This window comes from Tamandua tetradactyla, chromosome 6 (assembly GCF_023851605.1).
Source record: "Tamandua tetradactyla isolate mTamTet1 chromosome 6, mTamTet1.pri, whole genome shotgun sequence".
Classification (NCBI taxonomy): domain Eukaryota; kingdom Metazoa; phylum Chordata; class Mammalia; order Pilosa; family Myrmecophagidae; genus Tamandua; species Tamandua tetradactyla.
The window spans coordinates 140659055-140686883 of NC_135332.1; the positions used below are offsets into that span (position 1 = coordinate 140659055).

Sequence of the window (27829 nt, forward strand, 5' to 3'; positions counted from 1 at the left end):
TGGAGCTGGACAGCCACAGGAGTTCTCAGAGAAATCAAGACTTCAATCAGAGGCTAGCACCAAAAGGGTTCTTGACTCAGTCTCAGGAAAGAATTCAAGGAGTAGTCAGTGTGTATACCTCAAAACTTTAATGTGCAGTGAAGGTACATGCTCAGAGTGCCAACATTCTCCAAAGGAAAAGCAGTCTGAGGTTGGGATCCTTGCATTATAAAGACTTGGAGGGGCCCTTTCCCCTCTGGCTGTGCTAATAAGGGATTGCTGAGCTGCACTTTTCATTGGTTCTTTTCAGGTGCCCTCCTGAACGAGGGTTAGGTGTGTGGGGTCTGGGTGTATGGGGGCTGGGCAGGTATATATGCCAAAAAGAACTTTTTGTTATGGGTCTTAGGGTCACTTTCTCCTTCCTCCTCCCCATCTGACCTGCCTCAATGGGACTAATGTTGATGGTTGGATTGTATCCTTCCAGCCAATGGGCTTTAATAAAAAAGCACCCAGGAAATTTCCATGTTTAAGTCACATGGTCTGGATACTTTTTTTTTTTGTGACGCCTCAAAAATCGTCTGGAAAATGTTATGCCAATCTGAGTGATGAAATTGAGACATGTTTGTTATTATTTGGGGCAAAAATTCTGTTTTTGTTTTTTTTTTTAAACAATATTTCCCCCAAAGCTTTACTTCTCTAGGAAGAGCTTAGGACAGTTAACATTTCAAAACATAGCAAAGTAAAAAAGCTCATTTTGGAATGTCAAGTTGTCATAGTTATTTTATCTCTCAGATATAAAACTGTAATAACATTATTCTGTACATAAGCATACCAATTTCTACTATTTTCACTCTTCAATTTCAAAGCCAGAGTAGAGGGAAAATATATTTAGAGATGAAATATTGAAATCTACTGAAAGTGTATAGAATTATTTAACTGTACTTCAGGGCTGCTTGTATCTTTCAGAAATGACAATGGATAGGTTGAACTGAAACTGCAGAGACTCTATTTGAATGATCTCTAGGGTTTATCTCCTATTTAAAATTCTTTGTCATATATTATGCATGTGTTAAATCACTGACCCTTGCTTAATTCTCCTCATATTTGTTTGTTTTCTGCTGTTTGGTATTCATCATTTGATCACTTTGATATGGAGTATGAAGAGGAAACTAGTTATCTAATTTTCACTAACTATCTTCCCTATGGTATCACATATATTTATTTTATAGCTTATCTGTCATCAGTTACAGATTGTGAAATGCTATAATAGAAACTTTCAGTTCAGAAATTCAGGGCCTGTGCATTAGTCAGCTGTCACTCTATAATGCTGTCATAGCAAAAAACCCCCAAACATCACTGAACAAAATTACAAAGATGTATTTTTTGTTCAGCAAAGATATATAGTGTTGGCTGCCAGTGCCTTTGCTTCTGGTGCAGGTGTCTTTTTCACTCCAGGACCCAGCTTGAAGGAGTAGTTCCATCTATGCCATGCCATTTTCATGGATGAGAGAAAAGAGTGCTTAAGAATTAAAGCCAGAGCTTACAATGGCTCTTAAAGTTGTTGCTCAGCTGTGACCGTACATCCTGCCCATTCACATACCATTGGTATAAACAAGTCACATGCCAAGCCCAGTGTCAGTGACCCGGGATTATATTCCTCCCAGAGGTACTGCAGTTTACATAACAATTGACAGATTTTAGCCTCTTATAGCAAAGGGAATAGGGAATAATAGAAGATAACACAGGTCTAATTTTGTATAGGACCTCTGGCTTCTTTTTTCTCCCCTGCTATGCTCTTCTCCTGCTTCTTTCCCAAAAGGCCTCTTCCCTGATTCTTTCACCCATTCCTCAATTATTACCTCTATACTTCTTGATGCTAAGTAGACCATGGCGTCCACTCAGCTTTTCCGCCCGCCCTGAATGGCAGCCTTTATAATATATTGTTTAAATTATTGCTTCAGTAAAAACTGAAGAGAATTAACATAGCCTCTGGAGCTCTTCAATGTGATAAAGATATCTCTGTTTTGAGGCAATAGGCTTGACTTTTGCTGAGTCATTTCTTCTTTTTGTTTTATGCCTGGTAATTTGTTTATTTAAAAAATTTTTTTATTTTGGTGGTGGTAATTTGTTTTCAACTAAAATTTGAAATAAATCACATAATTAGTATTTGTACATATTCAATATATGTCCAGAACCCTTATATAACCTATGATGGTTAATTTCATGTGTCAACTTGGCTAGCGTATGGTCTACACTTGTTTGGTCAAGTAAGCACTGGCCTAATTGTTATTGTGAGGTTTTTCATGGATTTAGGTCATTAGTCAATTGAGCACATCAATGCCTGATTATATCTACAATCAACAAAGGAGATTTCCTTCAGTAATGAGAGAAGTCTTATCCAATCAATTAAAGTCCTGAAAGGGAGAGGTGATCATTTCAGCAGTCAGAAGAATTTCTCCCTATTTTAGCAGGACAGTATTCTCCTGGGGAAATTATCAAAACCTCCGTCAGTTCCCACCTTGTGGCCTGTCCTTCAGAATTTGAACTGCCAATCCTCATAGTCACATGAGCCAATTCATTTAATAAATCAGTCAGTCTATCTATCTACCTATCTATCTAACCTTCTGTGGGTTCTGTGGAGAATCCTGACTTATACAATACCTTGTACTTATTGTCATATAGGTACAGAGCAATTTTATCTCCATCATTTCATCTGATGCTAGTTAGAAGCCTGGTAGTACCAGTATTATTGTGATTTCCATTTTACAGGCTGTTTTGAAAAGCAGCATATTAAGGATCAAAAAGGCTACTGAGTTTTATAGCCATGGTTCAAACCTGGGTACATAATGATAGACAGTTTTTGTTACTGATGCAGAAATACCCTGTTTAAGCATATTTGAAGAATGCGTAATGAAATATAACAAATACCTTTTCTGTAAAAAGTTATAAAGCGAGTTGGTTGCTTGTTTCATTGAATGGATTAATCAAAAAAGTTTTAAAATGTCTTCGTCATTTTGAATGATTCAATTGCTACATTTCAGTTTACATACAATTTTTCCCAGGAAAACAGTCATTACATAGATTAGACAGTACGGTTAGTGGAGTACAAAACTCCGGGCAGCCAGTTTCCCCATTGCAGTATATGAAATGTCACCCATTCAGTTTCTCCACGTGCCTATTGTTCTTTATCTGCACTGTACTGCCTCGTCCAAGCCACCCCCATCTCTCACCTAGGAAGAGGCAGGCATCTCCTAAGCAGCTCCCCATACCTTTTCTTACTTCCTCCAACCATTTTGTTCAACTAAGCCTAGTGATATTTCAAAATGTAAATCCGAATTTGCCTGACTTTTCTATCCTGCCCAAATCCCTTAATGCATCTTCAAGGCTCCCACATGGCATTACCCCGGAAACTTTGCCAGCCTTGTCTCGTCATTTCTTCCGCACTCCTGACGCTATTCTCACTCCTCTCTTCTGCTCCCAACCTCCCTGTTCCCTTATAAATTAGCACTCATTTTCAGATTTCACCTCCTGAGGGAGGTCAAACGGGAATGCTGACCCCCTAAACCATAACTAGTCCTGTTTTATTCTACTGTAGTTAGTCAACTCAAGGAGCATTCTCAAAACATTTTCCCCTCAAGCCTTTGTATTCTGCCCATCATTAAGGCCTGTGATTTTACTCTTTAAATGTCACTTAAAGTTGACATAGGTAGATAGTGCTTTCCTGTTGCTGGTTTTCACAGACACACTAGATGACAATGGCTTTTGTAAAAGCCCTCACTCACCCACACCAGGTACTGTCATGAGGAAGTATCTAGTGGTCGAGGAGAAAGCAACCATGTTCAAACATGTTTCAAAGCAATCATTTTTCAAAACAACCACATTGTTTTGTAAAGAATACAAACACATGTTTTTTGGTATAAAGGCTCACACTGATAATTCCTAGAAGTAATCAAGGTACCCCAAAATCTGACTGCCTATTTATGCTGCAGCAATACCAGTGCAGGTGGCTTGGATTCTAAGGTAGTTAGATTTTTAAGGACTAGACTGCATCCTTTGCTTATTGTTGCTGCATATTGCTGGATTTAAGCACTGTAAAATTTGGGTTTCCTACATTACACATCAAGATAAACATAATGGTCCTATGCTAGGTATCCTGTCATTAAATAATAAAAAGTTTTTGTGTAAATTCTGCATTTTCGAGGTCCATGTAGACAGGCTGCTCTGTTTGCAGCTCGTCCTCAGGTGTCAGCGTGGCATGATGGCTGGTAGCTGGCAGCACACTGCTCCGATGGGCAGACAGCTGCCTCTCTAGAGATGGTAGGAATTTACTGCACCACAGATTTTGATGAAGTCGGGCTCGGCTAGTGTGCAAAGTGGATAGACCAAGTTTACTTTGAGCCAGATTTCAGGAGAACCAGTTTGGAGAGGGTGGGCCACAGGCCTCCAGCTAATGTTTAGTTATGCATTGTCCCTTGCTTTTCTAACTTTTACTCAATTAAGAGCTGAGTTTATTATATACATTTTTTATTATTATCTTTTTTTACACTGCAAATTGCTTCAAGACAACTCCTCTTTCTGCAATTCATGGAACGAGGATGGAGGCCCATAAATGCCTTGGCTAAAAATTGGAAGATTTTAGGGAGTCCTAGTGCCTATTCTGGGGCAGGGCAGGAAGCATCGTATTCACTGTAAATAAATAGTTATTTTAATTTCAACCACTTGTCTTCCCTTCTTTGCTCATTACCTGAGAATGCCCTTTTTTCCCTCATTTTCAGGCTACTGAAATCTTTCAAGGCCACTTAAAGCTTTCTTTTACAGGAACTCCTAGGTTTCCCCAGAGAGGATTAATATTGATTTATGTTGTGAAACATTTTATTTGTTACCTTCATTTAGAACTTGTGACATATGTGTTTGTTTTAAAGTTAATGTTTACCCAGTTTTCTTTCCTAGATTATATGATCTTTAAGGATAGGACTAGATCTTATTCATCTTTGTATGGTACCCAATGCTCAGCTTGAAGCCTGTCCACGTAGAAGGGCTGAACATTTGTTGAATTAATTAAAATCTTTAAGGCTTGTTCTTCCATGAAAAGAACATTGCACAATCATAATATTCTCTATAAACAAATAGGCCCTCAGAAAAGTCTGCTCTGATGTTCTTTTATCTGCCCTGCCATGAATTTGCAATTTCCTTACCACCTCAGGCCAAACACTGAGTTTCCAAAAAGGATTATTTTCTCTTCTCCATTACTGTGAGTTCAGGAAAAAACAAGTCATTTCACCAGACTTCGTTACCTTGAATACTGCTTGTAGTGTGAGTTTACATTGTTAAGAATAAGAAGCTAAGACTTCGTTTTGGGTGGGAGCTAGAATATTTTCTGTTTGGGAGTTGTCGTCTTTTCAAATCAGAATCAATTTCCTAAAACATACTATAGGGAATTGAGAAAATCTCAGTTTTCTCGTAATTACTTTGTAGAGTTGCTGTGAGTATTAATATAGAAATAAGCACACAAATATAGCTGTTACTATTATTACCATTATCACCTTTTCTGCCTGTGATCTCTTGCTTTGAAAAGTAGAAAACATTAATACTTTTCACTTTACTTTCTTCTTATCCTTAACTGTTCCTTGGAGGAATCAAGTCAGAAGAGTCTAAGATTGCAGTCTCTTTATCAATTCTCCATAGAATACGTGATCTGAGCCCAAACCACAGTGGTCAACATCTGCTGTCTCTTCAAGAAGATGGCAGCAATAATTACACACAGGGTAAACTGCTAAAAAAAAAAAATCAATTTTGAAAATTAGGTATGGAGAATAAAAAGGAACCTGAGGATTTTGGTATTATTTTGTATGATTTAAATAGTTGTAGCCAAGAGAATCACTTTATGAGTATTTTTAGCTTCAGTCTCACATTCTCGTCAGAATTAACTACCTGATTCTTCTCATTATTCAAACAGAGCCTGATGACTCTTGTCTTGAGTGAAGTACCCCTTCCAGCTCCTCTGTTAATAGATAGGGACCACCTATGGTAACAGCCTACTGATGTATGAGTAAGATCCTGGGTAGACGGACAATAACTGCTAACTGATGAATTAGATCAATTTTTATATATCTGCTCACTTTTTCTTCCTAAAATGAAAATATTGAGCTTTTCTTTAGATATAGTGCACATTTGTGAGAGCGGACGGCAATGAAGATAACAGGCAGAGCATGACCCTTGGATTTAGACCACCAGTAATTCAAATTTCAGCTTTAGCACTTAGCAGTTATATGAACTTATTTCTCTGAATCTCAATTTTCTTGTAATTACTTTGTAGAGTTGCTATGAATATTAATATAGAAATAAACACACAAATATGGCTATTATTATTACCATCAATTATTCTGTCCTACAGAAATATCCAAGTTCTTAAAAGTATACATTTTTGGAGGGTGATCAGGGATGGGGTATTATACTTTTTTTTTCCTTCATTTATTTTATGTATTTACACATACAAACACATACACATATAAATTACAAACTACATGTGTCAGGTACCATTTTCAGACACTTGGGAAACATTAATGAATAAAATAGACAAAAATTTTTAGCCCTCATGGAACTTCCATTATTACAGGGGGAGACATCTGAAAGCTGGTTAATGCTATGGAAAAATGAAGCAAGTTAAGGAGAATAGGAGATCGGGTAGTGAGCTGCAACATTAAATAAGGAGGTTAGGGTAGGCCTTATTGTGAAGAGGACATTAGTTTTATGTTCTTAGGGGTTTGCTTGTACAGCCTTTTGGCATGGAAGGATGGAAAGAAGGAAGATGAGAGTGGGGGAAAGAATAGGAGTCTGCTGATTGGAAGGAGTACCTGAGAATTTCATTTGTTGTAACATCAAAAATGCTAACATAGAAGAGTGAAGTTTTCCAGATGGCCTAGATTTATTTTGGTCAATTTGAGCAAAAATCTTTCTAAAATGTATTGTGTACCTCTGCTCTACCCATAAGATGGACTACTAATAGAGTCCACCTGACTGGTGCCACAGCTGGAGGTCATCTGTCAGGTCTGTTACTGTCATGGAATGAGCCCCTTAGAGACCGGAGAGGCTTTCAGTAGTTTGCTATGTAATGACCTGAGACTGCAGTGATTATTAGATCTACATAGTGGCCACTACCCACATGCTGCTCCTTAATTTTTTCATTTAAAAACAAGAAACCTTAATTTATTAAGTGCAACAAATCAAAAAAATATATTTCAGCTCGAAGTCATGGTTATTTAATCAAAAATTCCTGCTATAGGCATTATATTTGCCCTAAGGGGCAAAATTCTAATTTCCTTCTATTCTTTTTTCATTGTGAAAAATAACATACATATAAAAAGGCAATAAATTTCAAAGCACACCACAATTAGTTGTAGAACAGATTTCAGAGTTCGGTATGGGTTATAGTTCCATAATTTTAGATTTTTCCTTCTAGCTGCTCTAAAACACTGGAGACTAAAAGAAATATCAATATAATGATTCAGCAGTCATAGTCATTTGTTAAATCCTATCTTCTCTGTTATAACTCCACCTTCTCCAATCTTTCTCTCAATCTTTAGGGGTATTTGGGCCATGCCCATTCTAACCTCGTCATGTTGGAAACGGCTGTTGATAATATGGAATGGGGGATGGAACTAGTTGATGCTTTAGAGAGGATGGCCCCCTCTGGGTTTCAGGACTTATCTGGCCTAGGAACCCATATGGAGGTTGTAGGTTTCTAGAAACTAATCATAGTGCATGGGACCTTTGTAGAGACTCAAATAAAGCCCAAGGTGTTCTTTAGGGTTAACAAGAATGGTTTTGGTTGAGATTTGTCAAACTATGATAAATAGAAATATCTAGCTGAAGCTTGCATTAGAGTAGCCTCCAGAGAGTTTCTCAACTCTTTGAACTCTCTCAGCTACTGATACCTTATTCTTTACTCCCTTTTGGTCAGGAAGATATTGTCAATTCCATGGTGCCAGGGTCAGGCTCATCCCTGGGAGTCATATCCCATGTTGCCAGGGAGGCTTTTACCCCTGGATGTCATGTCCCATATAGGGGACAGGGTAATGATTTTCCTTGCAGAATTGGGCTTAGAAAGAGAAAGACCAATCTGAGCAACAAAAGAGGCCCTCTGGAAATAACTCTTAGGCTTAACTATAGGTAGGCTTAATTTTTCTGCCACATAAATAAGCTTCACAAGAGCAAGCCTCAAGATCAAGCCTATTGACTTGGGAGTCTCTAACGTTTGAGACAGTATCGGGGTATCCCTGGTGGTAAAGTTTAATAGTTCTGTATTTTTTCTCCCATCCATCCCTCAAAGGACCTTGCCAATACTTTTTGATTATCTTCTCAACATGCTCTGGGATATATCCAGGCATTACATTAAACTATACAGAATTATAAGCCCTCATTCCCATTCTGGGCTCCATGTGCTTGGGTTGTTTAAATAATCTATCCAGACAGATTGAGTTGGATTATGTACTACAGAAAATTTAGGTTTTGGGCAAAAGAAACTAATCAAATTGTATCTTTATGGAATGGCAATTTTTGAATAACTTATTGGAAGATATGGGACCCTGTTCCTTAATCAAAAAGATCTGGGTAGGCCTTGTAATGTAAGGAAAGATGGCAAATATTTTCTAAGTGAGACCCTAGAATTATAGGACAGTGACTTCAGAATATTTTTATTTGAATAATAGTGATATGTTCGATCATGAAGAAGTACTGTAAATCAAGAAGCGTGGGACGTTCCCACATTGTTTAAAAGTGTATGGTACAAAGTAGGAAAGAAAACAAGCTGACTTTTTGTGGTTCCTGGGAGAGGTTACATTAACCATTTGGTGAAAGTTGGATTTATGAAGCACATTGGCTTCCAAGAGCATTCTACACAGACTGCCATCCTTTGCATGATGTCAATGTAGGTTGTTTAGCAACATATCAAAATAGTTTTATGAAAAGATAAATACATGTTTTATTAATCCTAAGGGGAGCCTTTTGAATTGTGTTTCCTTTATAAATAATTACTGTCATTCTGTGAAATTCATGACTTCTTAGGGTGGGAAAGAAAAAAAGAAAACAACAAACATCCATTTCCTCAAATAACTTGTGATTTAATACCAACTGGCCATGTGAATTAAAGAACCTTTTGAGTTGTATGTTATATTATGTTCAGCGTCTTTTCTCTGTCTTAGGAAACTAACTCCCACAATCTTTCCCCCATGGTAAATGGCTCTGAATCCTTGATCTTCTCAAACTGGTTTGCCAGATGTAGCTGCTAGAATGTATGTGACCTTTTGTATGCCAAATTCAACCTGGCTGATCAGAAACCGTAAATTAATCCTGTATAACTTTTATTTCTAGGCATTACAGCAGAAGTTCTGGTGGTGACCTCCTTTGAAGAACTGCAGAGAAGGGCCTCAGAAGCAAGAGGAAAGATTGTTGTTTATAATCAACCTTATGTCAACTACTCGACAACGGTGCAATACCGAGTTCGGGGGGCAGTGGAAGCTGCCAAAGTCGGGGCTTTGGCATCCCTCATTCGATCAGTGACTCCCTTATCCATCTACAGGTTGGTCATTTTGTTCATTTGAAATCCTTTCAGAAAACCGGGGCTTTCTATGAAGAAAGAGAAGCCCATAAGAAACCAAAACACACCATTTAACTGAAAATATTGCTTGTTCATAGAATTTTTCCCCATTCCACATTTGGTCATTTGTTTATATCTTTCTTTGTCTATTCAGGATTCCAAACATAATTTGTGCCTTCCTATAAAAGCTTTCCATCTTCATGAAGATCATCTATCATGCCTTACATAACTAACATGTTATGTGTTTTCATTGGAGGGAGAACCAAATTCATGTTTGTGTTTCATCACAGATTTCTAATGACTTCAGAGGAAAGCAGGTCTTTTTTAAATTTTCATTAAAGAAGTGAAATAAAAATAGAATGGGTAAAATGTTGGGGTGGGGGGTGTTGTCTATGGTATAGTAGAAAGATTTGGATAATTAGACACCCAGAGTTTAGACCTGGCTCTGCCCCTGAACGACTGTGTTGGGAATATTCCTAAGCAGTGTGGACCTCAGCCTTCTTCTCAGTTAACCCCTTTCTTCTCAACCCATGACAGCGAAGAATAATAAGTTGATTTTAAGATTAAGTGAGATAAACTTATGAGATAAAGGCCTGTATAAATGTTTGGTGGCATTGTTTGAGGACAACATAAGTTCCAATTGAGGTAATGCCATAGAGCTTTACTGATCCTCCATCATAGGGTGACATTCAGTATTGCAGTGGATCAAAAGTCTAAAATTTGACTTGCATATATTCAGCCTAGCTTAATGGCTATATATGGTAGCCATATTTACATTAATGATAAAATGTTTGAAGAACATGAATGAAAGAAGTACCATCTCAGTGTCGTAGCCTAGTTTCTCTAAGTAAAAAACATACAAAAATAATTGCAGATAATGTTTATTTAGGTGTAAAAACTGGCTTTTTACCGGAAGTTTGCTCTGTACGGTTATTGTTTGGAGCTGGAGACAACAGCTGCTTGACCTTAATTACCACCCTACACCCTTGAAAACTAAATGACTGAGGAGGAACTGTTAGCAACTAGGAAACCCAGAAAGAGAGGAACTCTACAAAAGTGCAGAGAAAAGGAAAGAGAGATTTTTCTTTTACGGGGATAAGATATCTTCCCATGGGAGGAAGATGGGGCATGTTAAACCACTTGTTAGGAGTTTTATGGGAGAAAAACGAGTTACACTGATGTCACAGTGCTAAAAATAATGTCCTTAGTAGAGTCTTTAAAGGTTTCATGACTAGTGAAATAATGATTGGACTATATTCCTTTGGATGGTTAACTCTTCCCAAGAGAGAAGTCCTAAAATGACTACCTTACTTACCAGAAACCTCACTTAGCTCTTGGAATAACATACCCAGAATGCTGTGGCCATTCACCAAGATTTCACTAGTCATAAGACCTGAATTATGGAGCTAGTCTGTTATTTTCTGAAACTGGGTAAATGCCAAGAATCTTTATTTAAGAACTACTGCTCATAGGACTAATAAAATCCCAGATGACTTAATACATGGTGATCTGCCAGAATTCATTGGCTTTTTTTTTTTTTTTTTTTTTTTTGCATAATGAAGACATCTGGAAGCTCAGGCTATAAGCTTCAAACACTGGAAGCATTTTATCTAACATAAGACTTAAAAATCTGTTGTTAGCCTGTAAGATTTGGTTCACTACTTGTGGTGTGTATTAAATGAGCATTTTTCCTAATATTTCTAGATCTAGACTGATTAAAAAATTTTATTGATTTTATAGCCAATCATATTTCACTGGCATTTTAACTCTTGTGGCTGCATTCTTTCAAGATATAGAAATATGTAATAACATTGCTCTTATTATAATGTATTTTAGATTCTTTCATGTGTCATCTTATTTGTTTTGAGAACAACATAATGGACCAAGTAGAAGGGACATTAATTACCCCATTTTACAGTTAGGGAAATGAAAACCCAGAGAATTAGAATGAGTAACTCAGCATATTCACATGTTTAAGTCTTCCATCATGAAAAGTAAAAGCGAAAATGAAACAAACTCTGTCTCTTTGTGCACTTCTAGCTAATTGTTTTAGAACCAAGTTACATGAAATGGTATTCTCTATTTCTATCTCTGCTTTCCCATCTCATTCATACCGAAGCCCATTTTAACCTGGCTTTTGTCAACACTGGAATGGAACTTGTTAAGGTCACAAATAGCTGCCTAGTTATCAAATATATTGGGTACTCTTCAGGCCATCACCCACCTGAGCAATCCCATCATGCTTGTGGCTTCAACCACCTTCAATACTGTGCCAATTTCCAAAACCTCTCCTCACCATGCCACTGCTATGAGCTCCAGGGCCGTATAGCTACCTACTTGCTCATTCTCTTTTTGGATATCTCATAGCTTTTTCAGATTCAGTTTGTTTGACATTGAAGTCCTCCTCTCATTTTTTGCCCCTTTCTCCTGAATTTTCTCTCTCAGTGAAGATAACACCGTTTATTCTATCTTCTAAGAAAAATAGCCCTTAATCACTTTTTTCTCTTTCTTTATTCATCACTTATAGTAGTTACTAATCCACATCTGTTCTGCTCTTTATCATCCATGTCAAAAAACGTATCGTACAGCTCCATCTCCCAGCATCACATATACATCCAGTAGTGAGGAATCCCTTACACTTTCCTAATTTCCTCAAAAGTCCATGACCTCATAAGCTTTTACCTCTGCTGCTGTCCATTGCCTCTTCACTGACTCACACTATCTTTCAAGGTTCATCTTAAGTGTTTCTTCTTCTGGGAAGCCCTGTCTGATATCCAGCTCCAGCTAAAGTGAGCTATCCCTTTTTAGTATTTCATGTCATCCTTTGCATACTCTGTATCATAATGCCTTAGAAGTAATTTTGGTTCATGCTTTGGTAGGATGTACTAACTACTCTAATAAGCAACCTCAAATCGTAGTCATTTAACACAAGTGGAATTTCGTGCTCACACAATAGTTGCGAGGGGGTACTTAGCAGAAGGCCCCTGAATAGTAATTCCGGAGCCTAGGCTCCCTCCATTTTGTGGCTCCATCACGCCTAAGACCTCAGAGTCCTCTGCAGTGTCCTCTCCATCCAGCTGGCAAACAAAGAGAGAATGAGAGAGTAGATGATCTAGAGGGAGGTTTCCATGGCCAGGCCTGGATGTAGCATACATCACTTCTACTCACTTTCCACTGACCAGAATGCAGTCATGTGGAGGCTGGGAAATTTGGTATATTTTTATGCCTAAACTGAAAGGGATATGAATTTGGTGAACAGCTGTGAAGATTTCTCCAGGTGTCTATCTCTATAACTAGACTGTAAGTTCCAGAAAGACATTGGTTATATTCTTTTTATCTATATCTAGTGTAATGTTTGCTGTGTAAGTAATTCTGGAAGTGACTATGAAGGAATGACTTTGTCTGAGGTTGAATAGAAAATTATGGCAAGGCTGTTATGACAAACCAGGTGGCTCTCTTATGACTAAACTATATAATAAATTTAAAATAATTTGTGCTTTTAGGGAACTTTGTTTTGTATTTGAAGTAAAATATATAGATGCCCAATATGCCAGATTATATATATTTTTGCTACAAAATTCATAAGCAATGATGTTTCGATTTACTGATTGAAGAAAATAGCTCTCTTCTCTCTGGCAGGTATATCACCCTTAGAGGAATTAAAGAATTCCCTAGAGGGTAGGAAATGTATTTTTTTAATTTAATTTTTCTCTTTGGAAATGTGTTTATTATCAGCTTGATTTGACCCTGTCAGTGCAATTTTCAATATTCGTCAGCCATTTTGGAAGTGTAAGAATTGTGATTACATGATCGAAGTCCTGAAAAGAAAATCAGTGACTTTTTGCCAGCACACTGCAGGTTCATTGTTATTTCTTTTGATTGCCATTGTTAGTGTTCTCGTGCTCAAATTTACTTCAAAGAGAAGGCCTTTTCTTTATTGATGCTTTTATAATGACCCTTCTTTCATTCACCATTAAATATCACCTAGGACCCCCATTAGATTCTTTTCAGTGTTTCCATATGTAAAATAGGGACAATGGTGCTTTGCCAATGGCCTTTGTCATGAGGATATTTTAAGGGTAAATATAATCATTAAAAGATTCAAGTTCTACAGATGAAAGCTTTTTCTATGAAATTCTTTTGTCTTATATTCTCAAATTAGTCATGTGTTTTATTAAGTATTTATTGAGAACTTACAAGCTCAGAAGTTGCTAGATACTAGGGTTACTAAAATGAAGTAGACATGCTTTTGTCCTTCAGGAATATTTTATCTAACTAAAAGAGAAGGGGGTAAGCTTAAAATAAAAATGGCTAGTATATACTTTTTTTTTTTCCAATCTACATGTACAATCAGTAATTCTTAATAACATCACATAGTTGCATATTCATCATTTCTTAGTACATTTGCATCGATTTAGAAAAAGAAATAAAAAGACAACAGAATAAGAATTAAAACAATAATAGAAAGAGAAAAAACAAAAATAAAAAACCTATACCTCACATGCAGCTTCATTCAGTGTTTTTACATAATTGCATTACAATTGGGTAGTATTGTGCTGTCCATTTCTGAGTTTTTATATCCAGTCCCGTTGTACAGTCTGTATCCCTTCAGCTCCAATTATCCCTTCTCTCTTTTTTTTTTTAATTAACGGAAAAAAAGAAATTAACCCAACATTTAGAGATCATACCATTCTACATATGCAATCATTAATTCTTAACATCATCACATAGATGCATGATCATCATTTCTTAGTACATTTGCATTGGTTTAGAAGAACTAGCAACATAACCGAAAAAGATATAGAATGTTAATATAGAGAAAAAAATAAAAGTAATAATAGTAAAATCAAAACAAAACAAAACAAAACAAAACAAAAACCTATAGCTCAGATGCAGATTCATTCAGTGTTTTAACATGATTACTTTACAATTAGGTATTATTGTGCTGTCCACTTTTGAGTTTTTGTATCTAGTCCTGTTACACCGTCTGTATCACTTCAACTCCAATTGGCCATTATCTTACCCTGTTTCTACCTCCTGCTGGACTCTGTTATCAAGGACATATTCCAAATTTATTCTTGAATGTCTGTTCACATCAGTGGGACCATACAGTATTTGTCCTTTAGTTTTTGGCTAGACTCACTCAGCATAATGTTCTCTAGGTCCATCCATGTTATTACATGCTTCATAAGTTTATCCTGTCTTAAAGCTGCATAGTATTCCATCGTATGTATATACCACAGTTTGTTTAGCCACTCTTCTGTTGATGGAGATTTCGGCTGTTTCCATCTCTTTGCAATTGTAAATAACGCTGCTATAAACATTGGTGTGCAAATGTCCGTTTGTGTCTTTGCCCTTAAGTCCTTTGAGTAGATACCTAGCAATGGTATTGCTGGGTCGTATGGCAATTCTATATTCAGCTTTTTGAGGAACCGCCAAACTGCCTTCCACAGTGGTTGCACCCTTTGACATTCCCACCAACAGTGGATAAGTGTGCCTCTTTCTCCGCATCCTCTCCAGCACTTGTCATTTTCTGTTTTGTTGATAATGGCCATTCTGGTGGGTGTGAGATGATATCTCATTGTGGTTTTGATTTGCATTTCTCTAATGGCCAGGGACATTGAGCATCTCTTCATGTGCCTCTTGGCCATCCGTATTTCCTCTTCTGAGAGGTGTCTGTTCAAGTCTTTTTCCCATTTTGTAATTGGGTTGGCTGTCTTTTTGTTGTTGAATCTCTTTATAAATTCTGGATACTAGACCTTTATCTGATATATCATTTCCAAATATTGTCTCCCATTGTGTAGGCTGTCTTTCTACTTTCTTGATGAAGTTCTTTGATGCACAAAAGTGTTTAATTTTGAGGAGTTCCCATTTATTTATTTCCTTCTTCAGTGTTCTTGCTTTAGGTTTAAGGTCCATAAAACCGCCTCCAGTTGTAAGATCCATAAGATATCTCCCAACATTTTCCTCTAACTGTTTTATGGTCTTAGACCTAATGTTTAGATCTTTGATCCATTTTGAGTTAACTTTTGTATAGGGTGTGAGAGATGGGTCTTCTTTCATTCTTTTGCATATGGATATCCAGTTCTCTAGGCACCATTTATTGAAGAGACTGTTCTGTCCCAGGTGAGTTGGCTTGACTGCCTTATCAAAGATCAAATGTCCATAGATGAGAGGGTCTATATCTGAGCACTCTATTCGATTCCATTGGTCGATATATCTATCTTTATGCCAATACCATGCTGTTTTGACCACTGTGGCTTCATAATATGCCTTAAAGTCAGGCAGCGCGAGACCTCCAGCTTCGTTTTTTTCCTCAAGATGTTTTTAGCAATTCGGGGCACCCTGCCCTTCCAGATAAATTTGCTTATTGGCTTTTCTATTTCTGAAAAATAAGTTGTTGGGATTTTGATTGGTATTGCATTGAATCTGTAAATCAATTTAGGTAGGATTGACATCTTAACTATATTTAGTCTTCCAATCCATGAACACGGTATGCCCTTCCATCTATTTAGTTCTTCTGTGATTTCTTTTAGCAGTTTTTTGTAGTTTTCTTTATATAGGTTTTTTGTCTCTTTAGTTAAATTTATTCCTAGGTATTTTATTCTTTTAGTTGCAATTGTAAATGGGATTCGTTTCTTGATTTCCCCCTCAGCTTGTTCATTACTAGTGTATAGAAATGCTACAGATTTTTGAATGTTGATCTTGTAACCTGCTACTTTGCTGTACTCATTTATTAGCTCTAGTAGTTTTGTTGTGGATTTTTCCGGGTTTTCGACGTATAGTATCATATCGTCTGCAAACAGTGATAGTTTTACTTCTTCCTTTCCAATTTTGATGCCTTGTATTTCTTTTTCTTGTCTAATTGCCCTGGCTAGAACCTCCAACACGATGTTGAATAATAGTGGTGATAGTGGACATCCTTGTCTTGTTCCTGATCTTAGGGGGAAAGTTTTCAATTTTTCCCCATTGAGGATGATATTAGCTGTGGGTTTTTCATATATTCCCTCTATCATTTTAAGGAAGTTCCCTTGTATTCCTATCTTTTGAAGTGTTTTCAACAGGAAAGGATGTTGAATCTTGTCGAATGCCTTCTCTGCATCAATTGAGATGATCATGTGATTTTTCTGCTTTGATTTGTTGATATGGTGTATTACATTAATTGATTTTCTTATGTTGAACCATCCTTGCATACCTGGGATGAATCCTACTTGGTCATGATGTATAATTCTTTTAATGTGTTGTTGGATACGATTTGCTAGAATTTTATTGAGGATTTTTGCATCTGTATTCATTAGAGAGATTGGTCTGTAGTTTTCTTTTTTTGTAATATCTTTGCCTGGTTTTGGTATGAGGGTGATGTTGGCTTCATAGAATGAATTAGGTAGTTTTCCCTCCACTTCGATTTTTTTGAAGAGTTTGAAGAGAATTGGTACTAATTCTTTCTGGAACGTTTGGTAGAATTCACATGTGAAGCCATCTGGTCCTGGACTTTTCTTTTTAGAAAGCTTTTGAATGACTAATTCAATTTCTTTACTTGTGATTGGTTTGTTGAGGTCATCTATGTCTTCTTGAGTCAAAGTTGGTTGTTCATGTCTTTCCAGGAACCCGTCCATTTCATCTAAATTGTTGTATTTATTAGCGTAAAGTTGTTCATAGTATCCTGTTATTACCTCCTTTATTTCTGTGAGGTCAGTAGTTATGTCTCCTCTTCCATTTCTGATCTTATTTATTTGCATCCTCTCTCTTCTTCTTTTTGTCAATCTTGATAGGGGCCCATCAATCTTATTGATTTTCTCATAGAACCAACTTCTGGTCTTATTGATTTTCTCTACTGTTTTCATATTTTCAATTTCATTTATTTCTGCTCTGATCTTTGTTATTTCTTTCCTTTTGCTTGCTTTGGGATTAGTTTGCTGTTCTTTCTCCAGTTCTTCCAATTGAACAGTTAATTCTTGCATTTTTGCCTTTTCTTCTTTTCTGATATAGGCATTTAGGGCAATAAATTTCCCTCTTAGCACTGCCTTTGCTGCATCCCATAAGTTTTGATATGTTGTGTTTTCATTTTCATTTGCCTCGAGGTATTTACTAATTTCTCTTGCAATTTCTTCTTTGACCCACTCGTTGTTTAAGAGTGTGTTGTTGAGCCTCCAGGTATTTGTGAATTTTCTGGCATTCTGCCTATTATTGATTTCCAACTTCATTCCTTTATGATCCGAGAAAGTGTTGTGTATGATTTCAATCTTTTTAAATTTGTTAAGACTTGCTTTGTGACCCAGCATATGGTCTATCTTTGAGAATGATCCATGAGCACTTGAGAAAAAGGTGTATCCTGCTGTTGTGGGATTTAATGTCCTATAAATGTCTGTTAAGTCTAGCTCATTTATGGTAATATTCAGATTCTCTATTTCTTTATTGATCCTCTGTCTAGATGTTCTGTCCATTGATGAGAGTGGGGAATTGAAGTCTCCAACTATTATGGTATTTGTGTCTATTTCCCTTTTCAGTGTTTGCAGTGTATTCCTCACGTATTTTGGGGCATTCTGGTTCGGTGCATAAATATTTATGATTGTTATGTCTTCTTGTTTAATTGTTCCTTTTATTAGTATATAGTGTCTTTCTTTGTCTCTTTTAACTGTTTTACATTTGAAGTCTAACTTGTTGGATATTAGTATAGCCACTCCTGCTATTTTCTGGTTGTTATTTGCATGAAATATCTTTTCCCAACCTTTCACTTTCAACCTATGTTTATCTTTGGGTCTAAGATGTGTTTCCTGTAGACAGCATATAGAAGGATCCTGTTTTTTAATCCATTCTGCCAATCTATGTCTTTTGATTGGGGAATTCAGTCCATTAACATTTAGTGTTATTACTGTTTGGATAATATTTTCCTCTGCCATTTTGCCTTTGTATTATATATATATCATATCTGACTTTCCTTCTTTCTACACTCTTCTCCATACCTCTCTCTTCTGTCTTTTTGGTTCTGACTCTAGTGCTCCCTTTAGTATTTCTTGCAGAGCTGGTCTCTTGGTCACAAATTCTCTCAGTGACTTTTTGTCTGAGAATGTTTTAATTTCTCCCTCATTTTTGAAGGACAATTTTGCTGGATATAGGAGTCTTGGCTGGCAGTTTTTCTCTTTTAGTAATTTAAATATATCATCCCACTGTCTTCTAGCCTCTATGGTTTCTGCTGAGAAATCTACACATAGTCTTATTGGGTTTCCCTTGTATGTGATGGATTGTTTTTCTCTTGCTGCTTTCAAGATCCTCTCTTTCTCTTTGACCTCTGACATTCTAACTAGTAAGTGTCTTGGAGAATGCCTATTTGGGTCTAATCTCTTTGGGGTGCGCTGCACTTCTTGGATCTGTAATTTTAGGTCTTTCATAAGAGTTGGGAAATTTTCAGTGAAAATTTCTTCCATTAGTTTTTCTCCTCCTTTTCCCTTCTCTTCTCCTTCTGGGACACCCACAACACGTATATTTGTGCGGTTCATATTGTCCTTGAGTTCCCTGATACCCTGTTCAAATTTTTCCATTCTTTTCCCGATAGTTTTTGTTTGTTTTTGGAATTCAGATGTTCCATCCTCCAAATCACTAATTCTATCTTCTGTCTCTTTGAATCTATCATTGTAGGTATCCATTGTTTTTTCTATCTTTTCTACTTTGTCCTTCACTTCCATAAGTTCTGTGATTTGCTTTTTCAGTTTTTCTATTTCTTCTTTATTTTCAGCCCATGTCTTCTTCATGTCCTCCCTCAATTTATCGATTTCGTTTTTGAAGAGGTTTTCCATTTCTGTTCGTATATTTAGCATTAGTTGTCTCAGCTCCTGTATCTCATTTGAACTATTGGTTTGTTCCTTTAACTGGGCCATATTTTCAATTATTTGAGCATGATCCGTTATCTTCTGTTGGCGTCTGCGCATTTAGACAGATTTCCCTGGGTATTGGATCCAAAAGTTTGGAAGATTTTTCTGTGAAATCTCTGGGTTCTGTTTTTCTTATCCTGCCCAGTAGGTGGCGCTCGTGGCACACGTTTGTCTGCGGGTCCCACCAGTAAAAGGTGCTGTGGGACCTTAAACTTTGGAAAACTCTCGCCGTCCTGGGGGTTCGCTAGCCGAAGCGGCTTGAGCCAGCCCCGGGGTCTGAACGCAGGGAGGGTTGCTGGTCCCCGCAGCCAGGGAAAGAGCCTGTCCGAATTTCCTAGTCGGCCCTGGGCAACAAGCGTGGCGGGAGGGCGCCAGCGGCAGCGGCCCGCCCGAGAGAGTGCACGTTCCCCGGGAGTCACGGGTTTGGAAGGGGCCTCCCGCACCCGTCACCGTTCTCCGCGGCCTGGGGGTTTCCGATCCAATTCTCTCAGTTGGTCCGGGGGCTGCGCGTGGTGTGGGCGCCAGCCACCTTGGTTTCAGGGGACCACCTCTCCAATTCTCCCAGCCGGCCCGGGAAGGGGGAAGGGAATAACTCCGGCCGCTTGCCACCCCGCCCGGTAAGGCCCGCGCGCCTCGGCGATCTCACCCGAGCTGCTTCTCTCAGCCAGCCAGCCATTCCAGGATGGGGTACGCTGTCTTTTTTATCTCTGTTGTGGCTTTGGGCGCTTTCTGTATCGTTTCTACTCCCCTAGTAGGTGTCCTGGAGAAGAAACTAAGATCCGCGCGTCTTACTAAGCCGCCATCTTCCAGGAAGTCCTACTTTAGTGTACCTAGTATATACTTTTTACTTAGTACTAAGTGCATGACTGGAGAAAAAGAAATTAAGTTATAGAAAGGAAATTAACATTTATTAAGCACCTACTTTTACCATGCTTCTCTAAGGACTTAAATATATTTTTCACTTAAATCTTTTAATTCTTTATGCAACCCAATGGGAATATATATTTTTATCTCTCTTGTACTGCAGGAGAAACATATTCAGAATGGTTAAATGGCTAGTTAAGTTATACATCTTGTACAATAACTACTCAAGAGTTTCTGGATCCAAAATCTTTAGATTGCATGCAGACAACCTGGAGATCTAATACTATAGGGGTGTAGAGGCAAAACAAAAGTCAGAGTGTGGCTGGTTTCATTGAGGATATGGGTCTTGGGTGGTACACAATGAAAAGGTAGAACTTGAACAAGAAGAAGGAAAATGAAAAACACTCTATGCATGATCCGGGATGAAAGTGAAAGTACATGATACATTTGGGGAATATATTGATTGATTGAAGCTAGATGGTTTCACAGGGGGATAAAAAAATGTAATTTTGGAGTGAAAGAAAGAGACCAGATTATGAAGATTCTAAATGATCAGACTGAGGATTTTTGAATTTGATATGAAGGAATTGGAGAAATACTGTATATGTTAGAATTGAATGATGATGTTTCCGAGTTGGTGTCTGAGTGTGGTCTCAGGAACAGCACCATCAAGCCTCACCTGGGAGCTTGCTGATATGCGAATGATTAGATCCCACCTCAGACCCACTAAGTCAGAAACTCTGTGGTAAAGTCCAGAAATCTGTGGTTTATCAAGCCCTCCAAGTGATTCTAAATGCATATTAAATTTTAGAACTTCTGTTTTAGAGGGATGAATTTGATGACTGCATAACATTGGAATAAGAAAGGATACTGTTCTAAGAATGCAGATATGGAATAATGAGGGCGGGGGAAATGAAAAGAAAGATAGCAGGAAGTGGAGTATAGCAAAATGATGGATTTGAATGGGGAAGGAAGTAGAGTCAAAGTCAGCAGTGTGGCAAGGGTCAAAAACCACGGGATGAATTTGTGTTCAGCCCAATATTTAAACATCATGAGTTTTACATAAAATCACATTCTTTGGTTTTTAGAGGAAAAACAGATCTGGTGACATCTGATATGGTCTATAAGGCAAGCCTCAGCTGGAATGGATTAGCCAGCAAATCCTTTTGGTGAATGGGATGTGTGCTCTCTATCTACCACAGTGTCCCTCCATGTTCTTTCTTTTTCCTATATTTCACTCATTTATCTTACCTGTTTAGGTCTTATAGGCATTTGAGCTTGTGACCTCTGCTGAGGATCACAGTTTGGGGATTGAGAATGATAAGAAATATAATGGGTTGGGAGAGGGAGGAAGGTTGTCTGGGGGGAAAGATGACTACTTGGCTTTTAGATGTTGAGATAATGCCATTAAACCAGTTTTTACATTTTGTAGGAAAAGAAAAGTAGGTAAGTATTTCCATTTCTCTATTATCCCCTTTTTGAATCACCCAAGGTAATTTAAAATTCTAGGCTGTCTTCCTTGTAATGTCCTATACTGTGCGACTTCTGCTGCCTGCTTTCTCAACATGTGAGCCCAAGAATGCAAAGTAATTCTCATGAACCCACATAATATATAATTCAAAAGGTAAATTTACTGAAGCCAAATATATTCCCACGATGGTACTCCCAGTGTCAAATAAACATTTTTTTTCTGGTTATTTTCTCCATTGCGTTAGTTAATTGAACACTGATTTGAAGTATTAATCAGCTATGGAAGCCTACGCTCCCCTTTCACTTTACTGTTGAAATGGCATCACCATCCTGGGTAGAACTTCTTTGAGGTGGGAGTGAGTTGTTGACAGAGTGTTGCTTTGTAAATACTCCCGGCTTTTATTTTATATCCCTTGGTCTTTATATGCTGCAGTGATCGAGTGAAGAGGCAGAGGACGGGGCGCGATCCAGGTTGAAACTAAGATAGGATTAAACACGCAGCTGGGGAGAGGAATGCATGAGTCCAGGTGATGTTTATGGAGTGCCAGAGAGGAAGAATGGTAGATCATCTGGTGAGAGAGCTGTGAAAAAGTACATAAATCAATCTCTATAATGATAATTAATGCAGAGTCAATAAACTGAAGCACCGGTTGGGCTGCATCGTAGAGTTAAGTAGCTTCAAAGAGGGCTTTGATTAAAGCCATTACAATTTATAAAACATTTTGCATCTTAAGAAAGCATCTTGATGAGCTTCAACATGAATTATTTTTGTAATCAGAAACCCATCTTAAAACATTCAGAGCAGAGGTGAAATGTCTTAAGAGGTCTATTTTGGATGTTTTTGAAAGCAATTTATTCTCAGAAATTAAAATAGCTTGTCCCCCTCATTTTGTTTTTTAATGGAAAAAATTAATGCTGCATCGTTCACACTTAGATTGTGTTGAATTTTTGATATCCTGGTGGTTTGGTTCTTTGGCATGACCTTAGGATAATTAGCTATCAAGCTTAATTTAAGTGGTTTGGTAATATTATTGCAATTTTGTAGGGCATATGTGCCTGCCAGAATTATAAAGCAAGGAAAATACCATTGTGACTCAAAACAGTGCAACTAGGCCAGTCTCAATTTAGTAGGCTCCTTTACTCCCTTATTTTGTTTTCACTTAATTCATTCTGAGGACCAGAACAGATGCACAGTAATCAAGCAGAATGCCAATTCTCATCATTGATGCAGGTGGAGGGCCATGTGCTCCCAAGAGGGGAAACCAGAGAAGTCCCACCGTAAATGTTGCATTTTTTTCTTCTCATCATCCATTTCTTTTCCCTTCTCTTATTTTTGAAAGGCAGATTCTTTGTTTAGAAGTTCTTTCGTTAGAAATTCTGAAATGTTCTTTAATCACTGAATTCTTATTATTGCTTCAGGTAGTGTGGTATGCATACTACCTCTTAATGGGTAGAGCCAGGCAATGTACTATGGAACTGGAATTCTGGAGTCACAGTTTCTGGGTCTTTGTACAGCCACTTGGCACATGTGTGACTTTGACTTCCATTTCATTTGTAAAATGGGAATAATGATTATACCTTCCATTTGGAGCTTTGTGAGGATTAAGTGAGATAGTGTCACTGGTGCCTGCCCATGATAAGTTTTTAATGCATGTAAAATGCTGGTATTATCTAGTCTTGCTAACTGGTGACTAGATATTCTTACTGATGAAGAAAGAAGTAAGGGTGCAAAGAATGGTGGGAGAAAGGGGAAAAGGAAGGAAGGAAAAAAAGAAGGAAGGAATGGAGGGAGGAAGGAAAGGAGGGAGGAGAGATGGAAGGAACCTTTTGAATTGCTACTTATCAAAAATAGAATCTCTGGAATCTGAGAGAGACTATACAGTTATGTAAATTTCAGTAAAGTATTGCAAACTGTGTACTACTGTTGTGCTTTGTAGGACCGCTATAATTAATAGTCTGTTTGCATTTCTAATACAGACTGTCATTTTTCATCTGCTTATAACCTTGATATAAAATTCATTTTGGGCTGCTATTTTGCATTCACAATTTAAATATATTCTATTCTATATATATATATATGTATGTATGTATACATATGCTCACCTATCTCTCAGCTTTCTGATTATTGAAAGCACAAGCTTAAGAATCACATCAATGTGGCATGTTTTTGCCGAATCTATGGTGGTAAAAAGGATTTAATGCATTTTGAATTCGGCTTTCAGGATTAAGACAATATTGCTTGCTTGTGCAGTGCTCACTGGAAAAAATCTAGAGTAATATATGAGCCAAAAGAATCCTGAGTAACCTCAAGGCAGTATTTTACTAGTGCCCGGACTTTTGTTCTCCCTCTCTTTCTATTTCTCTTTCTCCCTCTCTCTGTCATCAGTGTTAAGATGACCTAAAGTCCTTAGGCATTCAGGTGACCCTTTTGGCTTCTTAGCCCCTTGGAGAAAGTACAGCCAGAAGCTACTACCGCCAGGGAGATTTGCATACTAACAAAATAACAATATAGGGAGTGGGTGTAATCAGACAGTCCTTGATTCAAATGCTGGCTCTGCCACTTAGAAATTTTGTTACCTTCTGCATATTACTTAACCACTCGGAATCAGTTTCCTCATCTCTAATACGGGGAGTTGTTGAGAGAATTAAAATGAGATCATGTATATCCTGTACTTGACGCAGAACCTCACACATGGGAAGCAATAAATTATAGCTGCCATCTTATCTTGATCATGGTGATTATCATTAGATGATAGGACTAAGCAGGTAGGTTGTTATCAGCTGATTTATCTTGAAAAGCAGCATCTTTGGAACTCTCCTCAGTTTGGGCTCCCTAGACATTGGTTCTGTGTACATCCTGACTCCAGGCACTGACTCTTCATATTCTTCCTCAGTCTTTGGCTTAAAACTTTGCCTCTTTATCCTTTTCACCTTATGTGGACAAATAATGAATGCTTGATGCTGTTCCTAAGTATAATTCCAAAGACATTGTGACCCAGATAAGTGACTGAAATGTGGCCTGTATTTTATTTTAAACAATAACCAAGTTATTTCCCACCCCAGGACCTTTGCACTCACCATTCCCTCTGTCTGGGAGGTTGTTTCCACAGTTTTGTTTTTTTTTTCATGGCTGAATTCCTTTCAATCTTTGCATCTCAGCTGAAAGGTTATCTTTTCTGAAAGGCTTTTCTTGACTATCCTAAGTAGAGTAGTGGTCTACCTCAAAATCTTTTTCAAAGTACTTCATCTGTATGCCCAGAGAACTAATGATAGTTGGTGACTTCTGTCTATCTATCTATCTGTATCTACCTATCTGTCTATCTGTCTATCTATTTATCTATCTAATCTATCTGTCTAATCATCTGTCATTATCTGTCTGTATCTATCTAATCTCTATCATCTATCATCTCTCGACCATCAGTCTTTATCTACCTATCTATTCCTCTCTCACTCTCGTTTTCTCTCTCTTATCTATATAGCTATCTTATCTATCTATCATCTATCTACCTATCTTCTCTCTCTCTCCTCTTGATCTAGCTTTCCTACCTACTTGTTATCTATCCAAGTGTTTTAGTATCTTTCTCCCCATGAGAATGTAAATTCCATGAGGTCTTTCTTATATATCACTATATTCTCAGCACACAAGAGATTGCCTAGCACATGGCAGCTACTTAATAAATATTTTAAAAATCATTTAAGATCAAAGAAAAAAGAAACAACTATACATGGATACATATTGAATCATATATAGTTTTTTGAAGTCTCATTCTAAAGCACCACCAATTTTGTCCCAACTTTTTTGTTTGAAAAAATATCAATTTCTTTTAAGTTGAAAGAATAATAAATGACATGTATACTCTTTATAAGAAATTGCCTTATCTTTTTCCAGAGTGATTGTACTATTTTACACCCCCATCAGCCATGTGTGAGAGAGTTCAGGCTCTTTTGCATCTTTGGCAAAATTTAGTGTCAGTCTTTTAAGGATACTTTAGCTATTCTAGGTATGTATTGGTGTGTATTGGTACCTCATTGAAGTTTTGATTGTCGTTTCCCTAATGACTAATGATGTTGAACACTCTTATGTGTGTGGATTGGCTATTCCTATATCTTCCTGTGTGAAGGATTTATTCAAGTTTTTTTGCCCATTTTAAAAATTGGGTTATTTGCCTTTTATTATTGAGTAGAAGTTCTTCATATATTCCAGATACAAGTCCATTGTAATATATATATATTGCAAATATTTTCTCCCAGTTGGTGGCTTGCTTAATAGTGCCTTTAAATGAACAGAAGTTTAAAATTTTCTTTTTATATTTGGTTCTTGCATCCTGTGTCCATCTATATGAATTATCTAGATTCATCATTTTGCCACATTTTCTCTCTCTCTCCTTTTCTGAATCACTTAAAAGTAAGGTACAGGCATGATGACATTTCACTCAAATATGTTAGCATATATTACATAAAAACAAAGACCTTTCCTGATATAACTCCAATATTGTTGCCACACCTAAAACTTAGCATTGTTATAAAATATTACATATTATAAAGTCCATATGCAAATTTCCTCAGTTGCCCTGCCCACTAATGGCTCTACTATCTCTCTCTTATTTTTAGTTACAGAATTCAATCAAGGGCATGCATTGCATTTAGCTGACATGTTGCTTTAGTCTCCTTTAACCTAGAATTGTTTCCTAGACTTTTTATTATTTTATTGGACTGGCATTTTTTATTAATCCAGGGCAGCTATTTTGCAGAATGTCTCTCAGTTTAGAGTTGTTGCTTATTTCTTTTTTTTTTTTTTTTTTTTTTTTTTTTTTTTTTTAAAGGAAAGACAGAGAGAAGGAAGGAAGGATAGAAGGAAGGAAGGAAGGAAGAAAGGGAAACATTTTTAAACATTTTCTTGTTTTATTGTATTCTGTTTCTCCGTTTTTGTTACATGGGCTGGGGCCGGGAATCGAACCGAGGTCCTCCGGCATAGCAGGCAAGCACTTTGCCCGCTGAGCCACCGCGGCCCGCCCTGTTGCTTATTTCTTCATTATTGGATTAAGGTTCAAAGTTTTGGGCAAAAATTATATGTTGCATGTACATACTGTGTATAATGTGTCCCTTCTATAGCATTTCAGAAGGAGGCAAATAATACCTGTTTTCCTTACTTGTGAGGCTAAGACAATATGTCTAAATAAATATATTTAGACAATATATTTAATATTGTCTAAAGCAACATCTGCTAGATTTCTTTGTTGAAATGATATTTTTTCCCCTTTGTAAAGGAAACACATTGTAATTATGGGGATATGCTTTGAAATTTTGAATTTTGTGTCCCCAACAGAACTTCACCCAATGAAATTTTAGCATCCATTGATACTTGCCTGATTCAATCATTACATTGGCGACTATAAATATTTTTCCAATTTAGTTATTCCTATTACATATATTAGTTGGCATTCTTCTATAAAGAAATGCTTCCACCTTTCTCTTCTTTTTGTTTCTGAAAATCACTTTATTTTTTTAAATTTATGTGTTAAAATTCATTACAGTCATTCTTTTTCACAAAGCATCAAAAATTTGAAAGTGTTTAATAAATGTCAAAGCTACTATTATCCAATAAGGTTGAAAATTTGAAGCATTGAAGGGAATTCACTTTTTTTTTCTTAACCCAAGGAAGCCAAACTACCCCAGGATAAATCAACTCCTTAGCAGGGTGTAATCAATAACATTTCCTCTGAACTTTCTCATTAGCAGTATGAGCTTTGGAGTAATAACTCCGGAAATTATTTTTAGAATTTACCATTATCAAGTGTCTGTCATATGTCATATGCAAATGAATACCTTTATTCCACCCCCCATCCATAATTGCTGTTGGTTATTAAAATACATTATTGAATTTCTCCAGAACTTTTTTTTTTCAGTTCTATGCATTTGCTGATATTGAAGAGTGTGTTTTTAAAGTGCTCTTACCAAGAGGAAGATAGTCTCATTATGAATTAGTAGAGACCTACAAGGATGTTTCTTTGGGCTGAGCTTACCTTCCAGTTGTGATGAAGTACAGAATACA

The 27829-nt window shown here is 37.1% G+C and overlaps 1 protein-coding gene across 4 annotated transcripts in view; it reads left to right on the forward strand.

Moving 5' to 3' along the window:
• The window catches only part of CPQ (carboxypeptidase Q), a 570439-nt gene that overhangs the window by 190439 nt on the left and 352171 nt on the right, over positions 1–27829 (forward strand). For all 4 annotated transcript variants that reach the window (XM_077167279.1, XM_077167278.1, XM_077167282.1 and 1 more), the window contains exon 3: positions 9349–9556. In XM_077167279.1, the coding sequence (XP_077023394.1) occupies positions 9349–9556 (208 nt within the window). The remainder of the gene's footprint in view (positions 1–9348; positions 9557–27829) is intronic.